The 17,408-nt window shown below is 42.9% G+C and overlaps 1 protein-coding gene across 1 annotated transcript in view; it reads left to right on the top strand.

Annotated features, from left to right (window-relative positions):
* Nucleotides 1-9,586, top strand: part of LOC116957487 (beta-1,4-galactosyltransferase galt-1-like) — a 28,474-nt gene extending 18,888 nt beyond the window's left edge. The window contains exons 2-3 of the mRNA XM_032979663.2: nt 3,956-4,089; nt 6,429-9,586. Of these exons, the coding sequence (XP_032835554.2) occupies nt 4,006-4,089; nt 6,429-7,721 (1,377 nt within the window). The 5' untranslated portion in view covers nt 3,956-4,005 and the 3' untranslated portion in view covers nt 7,722-9,586. The remainder of the gene's footprint in view (nt 1-3,955; nt 4,090-6,428) is intronic.
* Nucleotides 9,587-17,408: the final 7,822 nt, after the last annotated feature.

Genomic DNA, 17,408 nt, shown 5'->3' with positions numbered 1-17,408 from the left:
AGGCCTCTCTCACCAGCACGGGTGTGATGAACATCAGGCCTCTCTCACCAGCACGAGTGTGTTGAACAGCAAGCCCCTCTCAAGACAAAACAAGACAAAACTGGACAAAACAGGGCGCACCAACCGGCCGAGGCTGCCATCATCGGCGCCATCTTGACAAATAATTCACTACTTTAGCCCACCGGTGTGTTGAAGAGTGAATCCACATTTACAGTTTGAGTACGACGTTTCGCTGGTAAATACATCCAGCATCATCGGGCAATTCGCCAGAATGGTAAAGCCCTCGCTTGCTCCCGGTTTTATATAGAGCAGCAGGGTGACGTCATCACTTAACTCAAATCAGGTGCAGTGCTGGTAAATAAGACAGGTTTACGAAAATATTTTAAAAAATTAGCTGAGCATTGTCGAAATAATACTTATTTCTTAAACAAAATGAAGGAGCAGCAATGGGCTTTCATTTTTCTCCTACCATTGCGAACCTGTACATTGAAAATTTTGAAGCAAGAGCACTTGCTACAAGTACAGTAAACACATTTTTGGTTTAGATATGTAGATTGCACTTTGGTTGTCTGGCCACATGGTAAATATACACTTAATGAATTTCCAAATCATCTCATTTTTAAAAACACGGCCATCCAGTTCACCAATGAAGTGGAGGTAGATAACACACTCCCATTCCTGGATATTTTGCTTAGACGTGGCCTAATAGGTAAAATAACACACAGCGTTTACTGAAAGGAAATGCACACTGATGCCTATCTGAATGCAGATTAACATAATCACCCCACACAGAAATTCCCTCTTATCAAGACCCTCATACATTGGGCTAAAGCAGTGTGAGATGGTGAAAGTCTGAGCAGCGAGATTAAACATGATTTTAAGCTTTCGTGACTGCAGGAATCCATACTCTTTGGTTATTTCGGTAAAGTCACGTAGGTATACAACAAAATAAATCACGACGTTTCGGGCACAACACAAGCGTCCGTCATCAGGTGGGAAAGCCTTTCCCATAAAAAACTCACGACTTTTCGATCGCAACACAAGCGGACGACCGCTTGTGTTGCGATCGAAACATCGTGTTGTTTTCTATCTACGTGACTTCACCAAAAGAACCAAACAATATGAATTCCTGCTGTCACTAAAGTTTTAAATCAGAGCATTGAATGCCAAACCAAGATCGAACTGCAATAATGCTGAAAGTGACGCTGTTATTAAAGCAATTCAAATACCATACATTGTGGGAGTAACTGACAAACTACAACATGTAACTTTCTTTCCAGTATCAAAGTACTGGAAATAAAACAGGTGTTAAGATATTCAAACACCAAACAGAAACTTTCTGCAATGAATCATGTCTGTAGTAAACACATATACTTGTGGTGAACATGCAAATAAAACTATGCTCTGGTAGTATATGCATTGTCTTTGACACCGATTGGTCTACATCAGAGACAGCCTTCTTTAGGACCTAGTGTCAACCAGTGTTAGAACAGAGAATGCCAAACGGTGAACAGTACAAAGACAATGCACTTATCAGAGCATCTACAGCTCGGGGAGAGCAGCGATATCTATGTACTGTTCACCGTAAGCGAAGCCAGTTGTCCATTTTTTTTTCATCTAAAGCAGTTGTACAGTGTGCTAGATTAATGATAGTATCTTTAGGAATGTGTTCTCCCTTGTGTCCTGAATGAGTGCAAACTTTGATGAGTTACAAAACTAAATTCCGGTGATACTGGCAACAAGTCCCATAGATGTAACTGCTCAACCAGAGCTATTCATGCTTTGATAATTGCATTGTCTATGTGCTGTCTCCCTGGTCTAACACTGGTTGAGACTCGGTCCTAAAGAAGGCTGTCTCTGGTGTAGACCAATCAGTTTTACAGACAATGTATATATTGCCAGAGCATGTTTTTGTTTGCATGTTCACCACAAGTATGCGTGGTTACTGCAGGCATGATTCTTTGCAAAAGGTTTCTGTTTGGTATTTGAACATCTTAACATCTGTTTTTTGGCCAGAACTGACAAACTAGCTAGAGTTTTGGAAAAACAAAAAATCTGAGTAAGATTTGGCACGGTAAACAACATTCCAAAATGAGCATCTTGTACTAAAAATGAATGGCTAAAGTTTTCAGCAGAAGGTGTGTGTCAGATTAATTTCTCGTGTGGTAAATGCGTAAGACTAAAGAACACAGAAAAATACGAAATACTCAAAAAACATCTGTCAGCAGTTGCAAAATATGCTTGCAAAACAAAAACATTCAATTTATTTTGATAACGTTGAAGTTTTGTGTAAAACTAATTATTACTGGCCGAGACTAAGTCTAGAATCTATTGAAATTTCGAGAAATAGAAATAATTTTAACCGCTCTGACGGCTACATGCTTTGTGCGACCTGGTAGCGTATTATTAAGTAATACACCTTACAACTGCATTCCTTGAAAAGCAACACATGTTATTCAACTGTTATTAACAATCGATTCTTATATATTTACAATACGCCCCCCTGACTCCTCTGATGTCCGTATCTGATTTGCTCACAGTGATGGCGTCATCGTGCTCCATTTAAGATAGGTGAATAAGTTTCACTATTCTGGCAAATTGCACAATGGTGCTTGATATAATTAGCAGTGAAACGTCGTATTTAAATTGTAATTGTTGTGGATTTACTCTCCAACACACCGGTTGGCTGAAGTAGTAACTAATTGGCATGTTTTGTTTGCATGACAAACCTTACTGGCTGTGTCGGGTGGTGGAGGGTTATGACACATTTATACTTACGCGCTCTAACCCAAAAAAAAGTTTATTATGCAGTAGTAATCTGTTTAGTGTTAACTTATTTTGATTGTTGTTAAACTCCTTATTCAGTTATTTTCTTGGTTCTTTCGGTAAAGTCACGTAGAAGGGAAACAATAAAATAATAAAAAATATACAACAATAAAATTCTCACGACGTTCTGACTGCAACACAAGCAGTCATCATCAGGTGTGAAAACCACTGTTTGTGTTGCAGTCGAAACGTCGTGAGAATTTTATTGTTTTATATATTTTTTATTATTTTATTGTTTCCCTTCTACGTGACTTTACCGAAAGAACCAAGAATATAAATCCCTGCAGTCACGAAAGCTCTAAATCTTTATTCAGTTCTTTTTTATAATGTTAATTGCATTACTATTATTAAATATTAGATTCATACGTGTTTTGTAAATCCAGGGATAAAACAATGAAAATACATGATGCTTCATTTTTGTTCAGTAACACAACCACGCGTATCAAATGCACAATGTCTCAAGGAAAATGAGCTTCTTGCAGCGCCATTTCACCTTGCGCACTGGTTTTCAGGCATGCATGTCGTGCGTTATGCAATGGACGCCGTACGTATTAAGTTGTACTGAAAACGATCGGAGACATCTGGAGGTTTAACACGTAGGCTTCCGCGACTGGTGTTGTTCATAATAACGTGTTTGTTTTTTGTCTTAGATTGTGTAAATGTAAATGTGTCGTAAATTTCAGCTCCACCCGACACAAAACATTATTAATAAGGCGTGTCACTTAAACAAAACATGCCAATTGGTGACAACTTCAGCACACCGGTTGTAATCACCGGTGAAATTTTGTACTCAAATTGTAAATGTTGCGGGTTTGCTCTCCAATATACAACCGGTGTAACAACTAACTAACTGGCCTCAGGCCCAAACATTAAAATTATTCTCCTTCGAGAAAAGACCTCGTGTCTCAAGATGGCTGCTTGAGTCTTCAAGCGCCTTGTGACTCGTTATGAAATATGGCTTATACCATTTTAGCGGCCATTCATAAGGAGTGGTTTTATGGGTTAACCCTTTCCCTTGTTCTACACTCATAAGCACAATATTTACAATAACTCTTATAGTAAATCCCCTTTCTCCACAGTGTCATATCATAGCAATCATAACATTATATTAATGTTGTTGTTTTCTCAGAACCCTGTCAAATCCTAAGGACAAACAATAATCGCTCTTGCCACTCCGCCATGGAGGGTAAAAGGAAGTGGAAACTGTTGGTGCCATTTATTATCATCATCTTCTTCATCTTGGGTTTCACATCCCGATTCCAGGTCAGTGTCCACAACACAGATATATACATGAACATAAATGCAACACAAAACGAAACACAAAGTATGGCGGTTTTACAGATACTAGAGGGTATGCGACCAATGATCTGTCCATTGCATTCCTGGCCGTGATACACAGTTCATCAATGTGGCACTGAACTTGAGTCACCACTTGGCCCGCATTAAAAATGTACAATTGTGACTTGGCAATGTCACCCTGGGATTAAACGTGTCATTAGACGACCTGTGTTTAAAACGGTTGGAGCAGTTGGGATCATTTATGAAACCATTTCCACATTTCAATCTACAATTTTGTGTCTAAATTACTGGAGCATCTGGCTATGTGCATTACGGATCTTAAAGCACAATGGTTGATATTTTTTCTAGACACTTTGTCAATCTGTGTTCGGTGTAGGCACTGTAGTTTAACAGTAGTCGTTATGTCTTCTTTGGTTCTTTCGGTAAAGTCACGTAGAATGAGAATAAAATAATAAATTGATAAAATAAAATAACACAATAATATTCTCACGACGTTTCGGCCACAACACAAGCGGCCTTCATCAGCTGAAGGGGGCGAGACTGTCTGGTGAAGGCCGCTTGTGTTGTGGCCGAAACGTCGTGAGAATATTATTGTGTTATTTTATTTTATCAATTTATTATTTTATTCTCATTCTACGTGACTTTACCGAAAGAACCAAAGAAGATGAATCATTGCAGTCACGAAAGCTTTAAATCGAAAAGTAGTCGTTATGGTTGGTATTAAACCTCCTGGTCAGTGGTCACTGTGCCTCAGCCTCGGCTCTTGTCCATTTAGCTCTAATAGGTGACTTTTGACACGGTTGATTATGGCATGATGCGCAGTCGTTTGAAGACTTGTATAAGCTGTGACGACGTGGCATTGTATCGATTCGAGTCATACTTGACAGGCAGAGCACACATTGTGTGTAATCGAGGTCAATATTTAGAGGCTGATCTTGTATCAAATAAAGTTCGACCGGATTATGCTAAACTAAGCTTTTTATTTTTCAGATAAGCCTCTCTAAACTATAGCTCTTTTTCAGAAACGACCAGGTGACAAATGATAGCTGAAAGAAATGGCTTATCACATGGCAAATACTTTAAACGCTGTTGATTCTAAATTTGTATCAGAAAAACCGGAGGACCGTGACAAAAGATAATCCACACGACCACGGGGTGAGAGAGACAAGCATACTCTAAATCTATTGCAGGATCAGGGTCAGAATCATTTATAGTAGCAGCCATTTTCGGAGTGTAGTGCTAATACTTACGCAATCCAGGGGTAGAAATACCTACGGGATCTCAGGTAACACTTGAGATAACGTCATGAAGGAAAGAGAATGCGGTGCATGAAAGAGAGGGAACGCCCAGGGAAAAAGTGGTGATGTCACCGCATGAGGCGGGGTAATTGGAGCGCTTCCTGGTGGGATTTGGAGTGGAGTGGTTGCACGCGGCGCGAGCTTGTGTGAAAAATAAAGAAGAGTGTGTCGTCTCAATCCTCACCTGGTAGACCCATTACAGTAGCAGCCAAATACTCGAAATGCACGTTTGTAAATGTGGAGGGAAAAACCGGAGGACCTGGAGAAAAATCCATGTGACCACGGGGAGAACATACAAACTACAAATATACAGGCGTTACGATTGGGATCGAACCCACGACCTCCACCACTGTGGTACTAATGAGACCACAAATCCTAATCAATTACATGAAATGAAAAGTCAGATTTATTTTACATTGGAATCAAAACGCCTTACTATTCCTACAGCAACATTACGCAGCTGTATTGGTAGGGAGGGCGCTCCTATTCGTGGCTCCTTAGCAGCATGTCTTACGAACATGCACGATTAGATGACCTCCAACTTCCTTCAGCATAGCGCAATCAAGCCAGAGTTGTCTCTTGTTGGCACAAAACAAAGCAACGAGCCAACTTGGACACTTGTACGCTTAATTTGTTTCCTGAAAGGTAATACCTTCGTCTTGAGTAATGATTACGAGAGTTGCCCGAGATTGGAGAAACATTCTCTGTTGTGACCAGAATGCTTCACCAGCTTAGATATATTGCCCACATATGCCAATTTTTTTTTATCAAAGGAATGCAGACATCTCATGTCATGCTCTCATGTCTAATGTTAAGAAGTTCACATCTTCTGGTGAATAAATCGCGTGTTAACCAGGGATACCGCTTGGTTCAAACCACAATATCTGAAACAATAGGCAATTCTTCCACCACTCAGCCGTACCACCACCAGTTGCTACAAAATGTTTATAAACTTCTGTGTAATGACGATGATAAACTTACGGAGTCTTTTTCACCACATGCCAGGTTGGACATCTTGGCTTCCTGCACTTGCCCCAGGTGACCCAGCTCAGCCCAGAGCTTCACCCAAAAAGTCCCACGTGTGCTCCTGACACGTACCGAGAATCCATGCCAGACGTGCGATTCCACAGGGTTGGCTCCACAAAGATTCTCGCATTCTCGGCATACCTGGATGTTCGCGAAGACAGCCACGACCTGATCCGCGTCTTCGCCCTGGCCCCGACCAGAACGCTGGATGAGCACGTGGCAATTGCCTGCAGGATGGTCTACTGGCAAGAGGAGCCTTCGCCGCGGTGCGCCAATGTGAGTGCGGAGGCCACCATGCTGAGCAACCACTACTCCTTCGAGTACGCCGTCTTCAACTTCCTGTGCCGCATTCCCAAAGGAGTAACTCCTCCGAGTCATGTTGTTCTAGTGGTCATGGGGCAAGACGATGACACCTCTACCTCCACCTCCTCGGTGCTGATGCCTGTGCAGAACCGCGAGCCCTCTCTGCCTGAGCAGCACTTTGGCGTATGCCTTCCCACCTTCTTCAACAGCTTTAACAACGTGCTGCTGTTTGTGCAGAGCATGGAGTGTTACCGGCTGCTGGGAGCTAGCTTTGTCACCGTCTACAACTCAAGTGTGAGCCCACAGATGGATGCAGTGCTGCGCCATTACATGCGCTCAGGCTTCGTGAACGTGCTGCAGTGGCCCATCACTGACTTCCTAAAACCGTCCACTGGTTGGAACATCAATGTCGACCCGGGCGATTTGCACTACTACGGGCAGATTGCTACCATGAACGACTGCATGTACAGGAACATGTACCGGGCGCGGTACTTGACTATGCATGACGTGGATGAGATTGTAGTTCCCAGGAAGTGGTACAACTGGACCCAGATGATGGAGGAATTGGACGAGCCCACAATATCCGCATACTACTTCCGCATGCACAACTTCCCTGTGGTGGAGACGGCTTTGTGGACCTCGCGCTCCGGCTACCGAGCCCAAGGCACCAACATCCTGGATCACGTGGTGAAGGTTACCTACCCCCCCAATGAGTTGGCCAGCAAGACGATCGTGCAGCCAAGGGGTGTCCAGTTTCACGATGTCCACCAGGTCCTAGCTCTCAGGCCAGGCTATGGAATCAAGAGAGTGCAGGATTCCGAGGCTGTGGTGCAGCACTACAAGTCGTGGAAGAAGATATGGAACTACCCCAGTAGCTCCGAGCTGATACAAGACACGAACCTGCTCAAGTACTCCGAGGTGATTGAGAAGAGGGCAAAGCAGGTGCTGGACACCCTGGGGAAACTTTGAACAAAGTGCATGATGGAAAGAGTGAGGTCACTGGGGAATTCAGGGAAAATAACAACGCCGGGTTTGAAGGAATATATGCATATGCAAGTGAAACAACAAATAAAGGCAAAATATAAATTTATTTTATCAGGTAAAGTCCACTGAGCTGTATAGATCTTTGTCAGAAGGAACCTGGCTATCACAAATAAAAGCTCAACGAAGTGGCTTATTACGTTGAAATTTATAGCAACCAAATATTCAAAATGCATGTTTCTAAAACTTGGTGGACTTGGTGAAAAATCCAGATGATCACGGGCAGCACATGCAAACTCCAAATATACAGCAGGCATCAGGGTCGGGATCGAACCCACAAAACCCTGCATATCAGGTGAGGTCGTCAACATCTTGCCACCTAGGCACTGTAATACGAAAGTACAGGTACTCCTTTACATACAAACGAGTTAGGTTCCAGAGGTTTGTTCGTAAGTTGATTTTTTTGTAAGTCCAATTTTACTCCTGTTAATTTCAAACATGTTATACGGCATGTAAACTAAACACGGGGAATGGCTTTTAAATTTGTATACTCTCTTGTAGATGTAGATGCCACTGTTTTTTATGTTCTGCAGATGTAGATGCCACCACCATCTATTGCACGGCGGTTGAACTTATGACTCTGAAATTTTGTTAGTAGAATGTTTGCGTGGTGATGCCTGAAGGGGCGTTTTTTGCCCCAATATCGTCTTGTGGATTGTAAATCGAGGATAATTTTATGGATTCTCCTTAGTCGATCCAGCAGTCATCTTAAAGTCGATCGGGCAGCCTTCATGAAAAAAAATAGTTTTAATGTTAGACTAGTTCATTATTATACTTTGGGTCTTTCGCCAGGGCAAAGGTTTTCAATAAATCTTATAAATCACCTGAAGTGATTTTTTTACAATGTGGATCTACATACATGGCTATTAATTAATTTATTTATTTACAGGTGACCCCTGAATTATGACCATTCTACTTGCGACCCCCCGCTTTTACGGCATTTCTTATCTTAATTAAGACTCCCACGGTAACGACCAAAACTCGTATCTACAACCGCCTAACGACTGCTACCGACGCTGCTTTGTTATCTTGCCGTATGCGTATGTACAGTATAGCCCGACAGTCTGCAGCTGCTCCATGAGTGAACACAACATCTCTTTCCCAACGCCCTTCACTTTGTAAACTCTCTTCAAATTTAGAAGTTTCGCCTTTTGCTACATCTGGGAATAGGAGATGTGATGCACATGCAGAAAAAGTACTTACGGATTTTCAAATAAGTTTGTTTTTACTTAGTAAATGTTCGTTAGGGTTATTTCTTTTATTTTCGTGGTTAATTTTGGTATTTGTATGGTATATAATGGGTTTCCAGGAACGGAACCCCAATTTATAACATTGCGCCTATGGGAAATAAGGGTTCGACTTATAGCGGCTCGACTTGCGACCGTTGTCCAGGAACCAATTAGATCATAGGTGCGGGGTCGCTTGTATATAGAATACATTCTGCGGTTCACGGAGCATACAAAATGACGGTATTTTGACGTTTTAAAAAAATATATATATAATGTCTAATCGATCAGACTGCTATATAAAGTCGCAGTGTAAAAATGTCCGTTTTATGCTCATGAAGAAATCGTATGCTCATGTTTGCTTTTATAATCGCTACGATTCAGTGTATTACAATATGCTACTTTATATTTTGATTTAAAGCTTTCGTGACTGCAGTGATTCATATTCTTGGTTCTTTCGGTAAAGTCACATATAAGGGAAACAATGAAATGATACAAATATTTATATTTAACTTGATTCAGTGAGTGTCAGATCTTCTATTAAAGTTAATTTGATTACATACCAGACCATTGCATTCCGATTTCCAACTTCATATTTAACTTTATTATGTTATATTTTGTATTACACTTCATTCAGTGAGTGCATATAAAACCAATGTATTGCGATGCCCTACTTCATCTTAAACTTGACTCTGTGAGTGTCCGATCTTATATAAAATTTCATTCAGCGAGTCCAAACAATCAAAAACACAAAAATGGAGATGTGAGCAGCACCTCAAATCGTGCCACACACCCTAGATAAATACAACCACAAGGCCACACATATAGGACGTAAAGTCAGCACTTCACTTGCGCCTATGGTGCTATGCAATCCTGACACACGCAGTCCTCAGAGCCCACGACTGGACAGCACATCTGCTCCACTGAACTTCAGCTGGGAAGCCAGCACTCAAGCTTCAGCTGGCAGCATTCTTGGTGAGAGTATAGAGACCTGGGCTGGATCCTCGCTCTTGCCTACTCTCTCCGTTCTGCGCCCTCAACAAGACACCACTATGAGTTGCCTCTGGCTACTCTCTGTTTTGAACTATATTGAGTTACAGGTGAGTAATGGAGAATATTTGGTGCTAATGGGACCAATATGGGTATCAACACCCAATCTAATCAACAATATACATATTTTTCGTTTTATAATGTAGTAATAGAGTGCAGTCCAAAATGGCATTTTCTGATAAGTAGAGAAATGCCTAAGAGTAAGTGTCCAGGTACAAGTGACAGGTGGCCTTATGAAACGCACGATGATATGAAATTGGAGAATATTGTAGACTCGAGGAAGAGTCAACAATATGGATGGTGCCATGGTTTGATAAAGTACAGGGGTGTGTTGTGTGTGATGGATGAGATTACAGTATCAGTCAGTTTGATTGGTTGAGTGATAATGGGATAAAAACACAGATCGCAGGTTATGATACAAGCAGCAGTCCGCTCTACTGGTTCCAGACAATTCAGAAAGAAGAAAAAAACAACAGCAGGAGGAGAAACTCTCTCAAGCAAGAGCCAATCCTGAAGGCGACAGGCACAGCACGGGGCCCTCACAGAGCAAACTTTCAGAGCAGTGGTTGAGACAGTCGAGCAGCTGAAGCTGTCGACTCACCCGCAGATGGTGGTCGTGGTGGTAAAGACGGCGCGCGGTGCTGGAGACGCATGGCACGGGTTCCGTGTGCTCCATGGGGTGACCCCCAGGTGGAAATCGGCTCCCTGACCGAGTGGCACGGAGCGCCACTCTGCGTCAATAAATAGGACGCTGGTGGTGCCATCGGGCAGCGCTCACACCACTGCCCACCTGCAGCGCCGCGTGCCGGCCTTCGTGTCCGCGGGGCGCACGCACCAGGGTTTTCCTTGCCCTGGTGCAGAGTCTGTGAGGGATCCCTAGCGCTGAAGGGGCGAGGGCGATTCGGGGGCAGAGCTCCTTGGTGCCAGCTCAGCGTGGTTCTGTGAACTTGCGGATCTCGTGATGAAGAACAGCAGCCCCGGCGTACTTTGCCAAAGGCCACTGGTGACAGTGGCGGCCAGTGCATTGGTCAGCGTAGTGAAGTATGGCTAATCAGACAGCGTTGGATAGATCATGGCTGCAGTTGGTGTATTAGTGAAGGCTTGGGGAGGCCTTAATTCAGCAGTGGAGATACCCTGGCTGATGGTGCTGATAGTGAATTAGCGGAGGGGAGAAGGCTAGCGGAGTGAGGCATTCATCCATCCGTGGATAAACCCTGGTTGATGATGCTCATGGTGAATTAGAAAGAGAGCGGAGGCTAGGGGAGTGAGGCATTCATCCAGCAGTGGAGAGACCCTGGCTAATTATGCTGATGGTGAATTAGAGGTGAGGAAGGTTAGGCGAGACCTTCATCCAGCTGTAGATTAACAAAGGCCTCTGTTTAAAAAAAAGATATGCACCGCGCTGCCGAGGAGCACAGTTGGCTACTTATGGTGCAAAAGAAGTGCATGTTTAACATGCAATTTGATGTTTGCACCGATTGAATAAAGTTTAGATCAAATCGGTCACTTATAAAACACGTTTAAGATAAAAAAACAGACATCAGAAAACAAGTCTTCAATTTAATAGAAACGGGGTGTAAACAAACATAAAATACAGGGTTACTCACTGTGCCTATTCATTCCCAGTCGACCCATAGATCGAGTGCAGTAGAAACCCTCTTAACGACCACCCCTGTTAACGACTAAAGCGTTGGGGGCATTGTTTTCGTTTAACGACAGGCCTCCATAGAGCCCAGCGTGTTCGCCAACCGACCATTCCCCTTTCAACAACGGGCTTACAACGAGCCTGCAACGGCTAATTTCGACAAAATCGGCGAGCTCCAAAGTGGTCTGACCGGGCCTCGGCCAATCAGCGACGTCCTTTGATGAGCGTTGGGGGCATTGTTTCCATAAAGGTTTTTGGGTTAGATTGTGTAAATGTGCCGTTAAAACCCACCACCACCCGACACAGCCAACGAGTAAGGGCTGTCACCTAAACAGAACACGTCAATTCGTCACGAGTACAGCATACTAGTCTTGGAGAGCAAAAAAACACATTTACAATCTGAGTACGACGTTTCGCCAGTAATAACAACTAGCTTCATCAGGCGACAGCCAGATTTATGGAGAAGTCTTACCGTTTCGTTCGTTCCTTATATAGAGGCGTAGATGTGGCGACCACGCTTCTGCACTCTTGCACAATGTGAGGGGGGGGGGGAATTATTCCGGAAATGTGCATAATACAAGCCTTTTGAACTTGCCCTTCCTGTCTATTGTGTTTATTAAAATAGCCCTACCAACGGTAATCCCTATTGAAGTACGCTGCCCTTTGTAGGCATGTATTTAAAGAATGTATTATTTGATGATTCTCTTCCACGCAGCACTAAGGCGGTAGCTATCTGAACGGTTAAAGTTATTTTTTATTTCGATAGATTCTTCAATTAGTCTTGGCCAGTAGCAGCTAGTTTTGCACACAACTTCAACATTATCAAAATCAATTGTGTCCTTGTTGTATTTAGGATAATTTTATATATCTCTGATGTTCTTTTAGTTTCGTGCTGATCATTCGTCCTGTTTACCACGCATGCAGTTAATCATGTACACACCTTCTGTAATACATATTTTGTACCAGATTAATTTGTATTTGATGTACCGTGCCAAATCTGACTCGGATGTTTTGTTTTTCAAAGCATCTAGCTAGTTTATCAGTTACTCCCGCAATGTACAGTATTTTGATCGTTTTAATTGCTTTGGCAGTTTCAATGCTCTTGTTATTTTATTTTGGTATTCAATGCCCTGTTGATTTGTGCATCATTGTAACCGTTCATTTGCAGCACTTCTTCAAAATGTTGAATTTCACTTATCAGACCGTCACTATCTGACACTTTCTTAGCTCGATGAATGAGCGTCTTGATAAGAGCAGATTTATGTGCGTGGTGATGGTACGACTGCATTCAGATAGGCGTCAGTATGTGTTTTCTTTTGGTAAACACTTAGTTTACCATTACGACCCCATCCGAGCAGAATATCCAGAAATGGTAGAGTTCTGTCAGCTTCCACTTCCACGGTTAACTGAAATGGATAGGTTTTGCGGGTTGAGATGATTAAGAAATGCGTTCAGTGTATTTTTGCCGTGTGGCCAGACCACCAATATGTCATCTACATATCTAAACCAAGCATATGGTTTTAGTATGCTTGAAGCGATTGCTTTTTGTAACAGCGAGTCCTTTTGGGACATGCTTTAGGGCATTTCAGTTTGCATCCATAACCCTAGCTAGCATCACTGTTATTTAAATTATGCTTGGGCTCCTATTTTAAGCGACGTCCGAAATGACCGTGTGCAGAATATCACCAAGACCACTGCCGGTATATTCCAAATGTATAGAGTTTACTTAGAATTCAATCTCTACACAAATCTTACATTGTCAAAGGGCAACAGGCTTACTACTTCCCCTGAGGAGTGCACACATCGCAAGCCACTATACCAACCCAAATAACCCTCGTAACACCACAACCAACACCGTCATACAACCACCCGACGACCACGGCTTCACCGACTTCTTCCACCACGAACGTTGGGGGTGGGGGCGGGGGGAAAAGACTGCTGAGCAAAACCCCGAAGGCACGCCCGAAGCATCGCCCGGCTCTGAAACAGAACACTCAGTAGATCAGTCCCCTTTCCCCGAGCATGGTCAGTCCCAGCGACCTCGAGCAGGATCAGCAGACCACTTTGAGCAGGATCAGTAGTGGAATACATCTCGCCCGCCTCAGTCCCCATCTCTAGCACAGGCGCTGCCTAGAACAAGCCAAGGAGCAGAATGAAATGCCCCGCGGCGGGGCCTTTTATTCAATCACACCCTTGGGCCCCTCCCCAATTTAATTAGCATGGGATACCCACGAGTTTCCCCCCCCCATGCCCTCGAGCTAATCCAATCCCACACACGTGCAACCACTATCACACAAACACCCCCCCCCCACCCCGCAAGTCCCCAATCAAAGAAACACCCCACCCCTAAAACCATCACTCCGACTCCCACACTTTTGTTTCAAAATCTTCCATGTACAAATTCCCTATTACAGGAGACAATGGAGAGCCCATTGCTGCTCCTTTATTTGTTTATAGAAGTCACCTTGCCACAAGAAGTAAGTGTTATTTAGACAGTGTTCAGCTCGACTTGGCATATCTTTGGCTAAACTTTTGTTCGTTACCAGTGTCGAGTAATTCAATTGACTCGTTGACCGGAACGCTCATGAACAGAGAGGTTACATCAAAACTTACGAGAATACCATTAGGGTTAAGCTTAATATCTTTAATTATATTTACGCGATGTTCAGAGTTTTTATGAATGAAGAGGTCCTACCAATGGAGGGCTGTATTTGTTTCGTGCTGATCTGTACGTGGCAGATCCTACTGTACTAACTATGGGTCTTAATGGGACATCAGGTTTGTGCATTTTTGGTAGCCCATAAAGTCTTGGTGGTTTTGATGCCCTTGGTTTGATCAGGTATTACTCTTCTTTGGGAATGCATGACTTGGCAATGATTGCCGTTGTTTTAGGTTCCAAGTTGCTGGTTGGGTCTCGTTTAATTTTAAGGGAGGTACCTTCATCGAGTAAATCTTTGATTTTATTATCGTAGTCCTCGCGGGGCATCAGAACAGTCGACCGGCCCTTATAAGCAGCAAGAATTTGGAAGAGAATCATCAAATAATACATTATCTTTGGTTCTATTCGGTAAAGTCACGAATAGAACCAAAGAGTATGGATCCTTGCAGTCACGAAAGCTTCAAATCTAGAATAAATAATACATTATTTAAGTACATGCCTACAAAGGGCAGCGAACTTCAATAGGGATTACTGTTGGTAGGGCTATTTTAATACACACAATAAACAGGAATGATAAGTTCAAAGGGCTGGCGTAATGCACACGCATAATGTGCATTGCCTCAGTAATCCCCCTTCCCCACATTGTGCAAGAGCGCAGAAGCGTGGTCCTCACATCTACGCTTCAATATAAGTAAGATTTCGCCACAAATCTGGCTGTCGCCTGATGAAGCCAGTTGTCATTACTGGCGAAAAGTTGTATTGTAAATGTGGTTTGGCTCTCCAACACACCCGTGTGCTGTACTAGTGATGAATTGGCATGTTGTGTTTACGTGACAACCCTTACTAGTTGGCTGTGTCGGGTGGTGGCAGGTTTTAACGACACATATGCTAATTTCTCTGCTCCAGCAGACCCACCTCTCTCTCTGCCCCTCCCTCACCCCCTCTCTCTCTCGATTTAAGGCCACGACACAGAGGAATTGGGTCTCTGTGTGTCCATGTTGTGTGTCTCTCTGTGTGTCTCTGTGTTGTCTCTCTCTGCTTGTGTTTCTGTCTCTGTCTCCGTGTCTGTGTTTTGTCTCTCTCAAATTTAGTTCTACCTGATGACGACTGCTTGTGTTGCAATAGAAACGTCGTATTCTATTTAATTTATTTTGTTTCTACGTGACTTTACCGAAAGAACCAAGAGTAATTCCTACAGTCACGGAGGCTTCAAGTCAAGTTTGGAAACGTCTACTCGCTTAACGACTGGTTTGGTGGAACCAATTACCATCGTTAAAAGGGCTTCTACTGTAATCCCATTGGTTTGTACGGCGTCGTGTGACACGCCCCCTTTTTTTGATTTGCCAATAAATGCACGATCAGTGATCCCATCAGGTGTCCGCTTGTATGTTAACACAGCACCCCTGGCGGCGGGTCCGAGTAATTACGTAGCAATACGGGGGGGGGGGGGGGGGGAGCCTAAAATATAAAAATGGTTATTGCACAGTTTAAAGGTTATAATTTGCATATTTTAATTTAAAGACTGGAAGAATTAAATTTTTGCAAAAGTGTCTGCTCGTAATTTAAAGTAGCCTGGGGCAGTGGTTGTTCTCAACCTTGTTTGGCTAATTTTTTACCCCCTGTCCCCCTTGATGAATTTAGTTTCAAGCGAGTACTGCCCTCGCCTGACCCAACATGGTTCTGAGAAATAAATGTATGGATAATGAACATCATAATGTTAACAAATTGTCGATTTTGTGAGATATCCTTACTCGCTAGTAATTGCAAGCGAATTAAACAAATATATAATAATTATACGTGAAGCAATGTTTTTCGCTGGCTGGTTACTCTTGTAAACTACATTGTTTACGATCAATGAGTTACCATATGGATTTAAATGTTATCGTAGTTATTTAATATTGACAGATTCATACGTGATTGATTCACCATTGACTCTCACGTATGATATACAGTAATTTCACACATTTATAAAACACCTCACATACCCCCTGGGACATTGCCACATGTACCCCCAGTGGTCTGCCTACCCCCGATTGAGAACCACTGAGTAGGTGAGCGATTGACAATTCCCTGCGGCTTGGGCTGGCCACTAACCCACCACCTGCCGTAAAGGGATTACACGCTGGGTATTAATACAGACGATAGGGGGCACTCGTGCATGCGTTAATCGTGGCGTTTTTTTCCAACTTCATGGGAATGAAGTTGGGAAAACACCCTTGTTGTAGCCATGTCTGCAATGCCTTGGTGCGCATGCACCCGTAATTTTGTACATATTTTTTAAATAAATATTTTTTTTATTAAACCCGAAATCACGATCATGACAGAGGGCATATGAACGTACATGCAGGGTTTTGCATATTTAAACTAAATTATAAACGAAACTCAGCAATAATTGGAAGGACGTCATCAACCAGTTTAATTCATAACTGGCTGTGATGTTTCCTTACCTTTAAAAACAGTTTGCCTTTAGTGCATCCCCCCCCCCCCTTTCCACATGATGACAGTCGGTTGTGTTGCGATCTAAACGTCGTGGTTTTTGTTATTTATACAATTAATTTTTGAATCTATAGGGCCGTCCATGAATGACGCCACGCGATTTTGGACGTTTCCCCTCCCCCCTCGTCACACGGCATCACAAAAAGTCAGACCCCCCTCAAACATGACGTCACAAAGCTCTACCCCCCCCCCAAAAAAAAATAAAACATGCTTCAAATCGCTCTACATTATTGTCATTGTAGTGCGTATTTAATGTTGTGCTGCACTCTGATGTTGTAGGAGAAAACATTCATAAAAAGTCTATTTAATTAATGAGAAGTATTGTCTATATTTATTTAAAGTTGCGCATTTTGACAAATGTCTGACCCCCCTCCCCCTAGGTGCGTGACGTCATTTATGGATGGCCCCTATCTACGGTAGATCTTTTTCAGAAGCGAGCTGGCTATTACAAATGACAGCTTAACGAAGTGGCGATTTATAGCAGCCAAATACTATAAACGTGTGATGTTGATTCTAATTGTGGAGGGAAAACTGTAGGA

The sequence above is a fragment of the Petromyzon marinus genome, chromosome 75 (assembly GCF_048934315.1).
Source record: "Petromyzon marinus isolate PM22_M1 ecotype Great Lakes invasive population chromosome 75, UKy_Petmar_22M1.pri1.0, whole genome shotgun sequence".
NCBI classification, from domain to species: domain Eukaryota; kingdom Metazoa; phylum Chordata; class Hyperoartia; order Petromyzontiformes; family Petromyzontidae; genus Petromyzon; species Petromyzon marinus.
The sequence above is the reverse complement of the archived record's forward strand: the minus strand, read 5'-3'. Positions and strand labels throughout refer to the sequence as shown.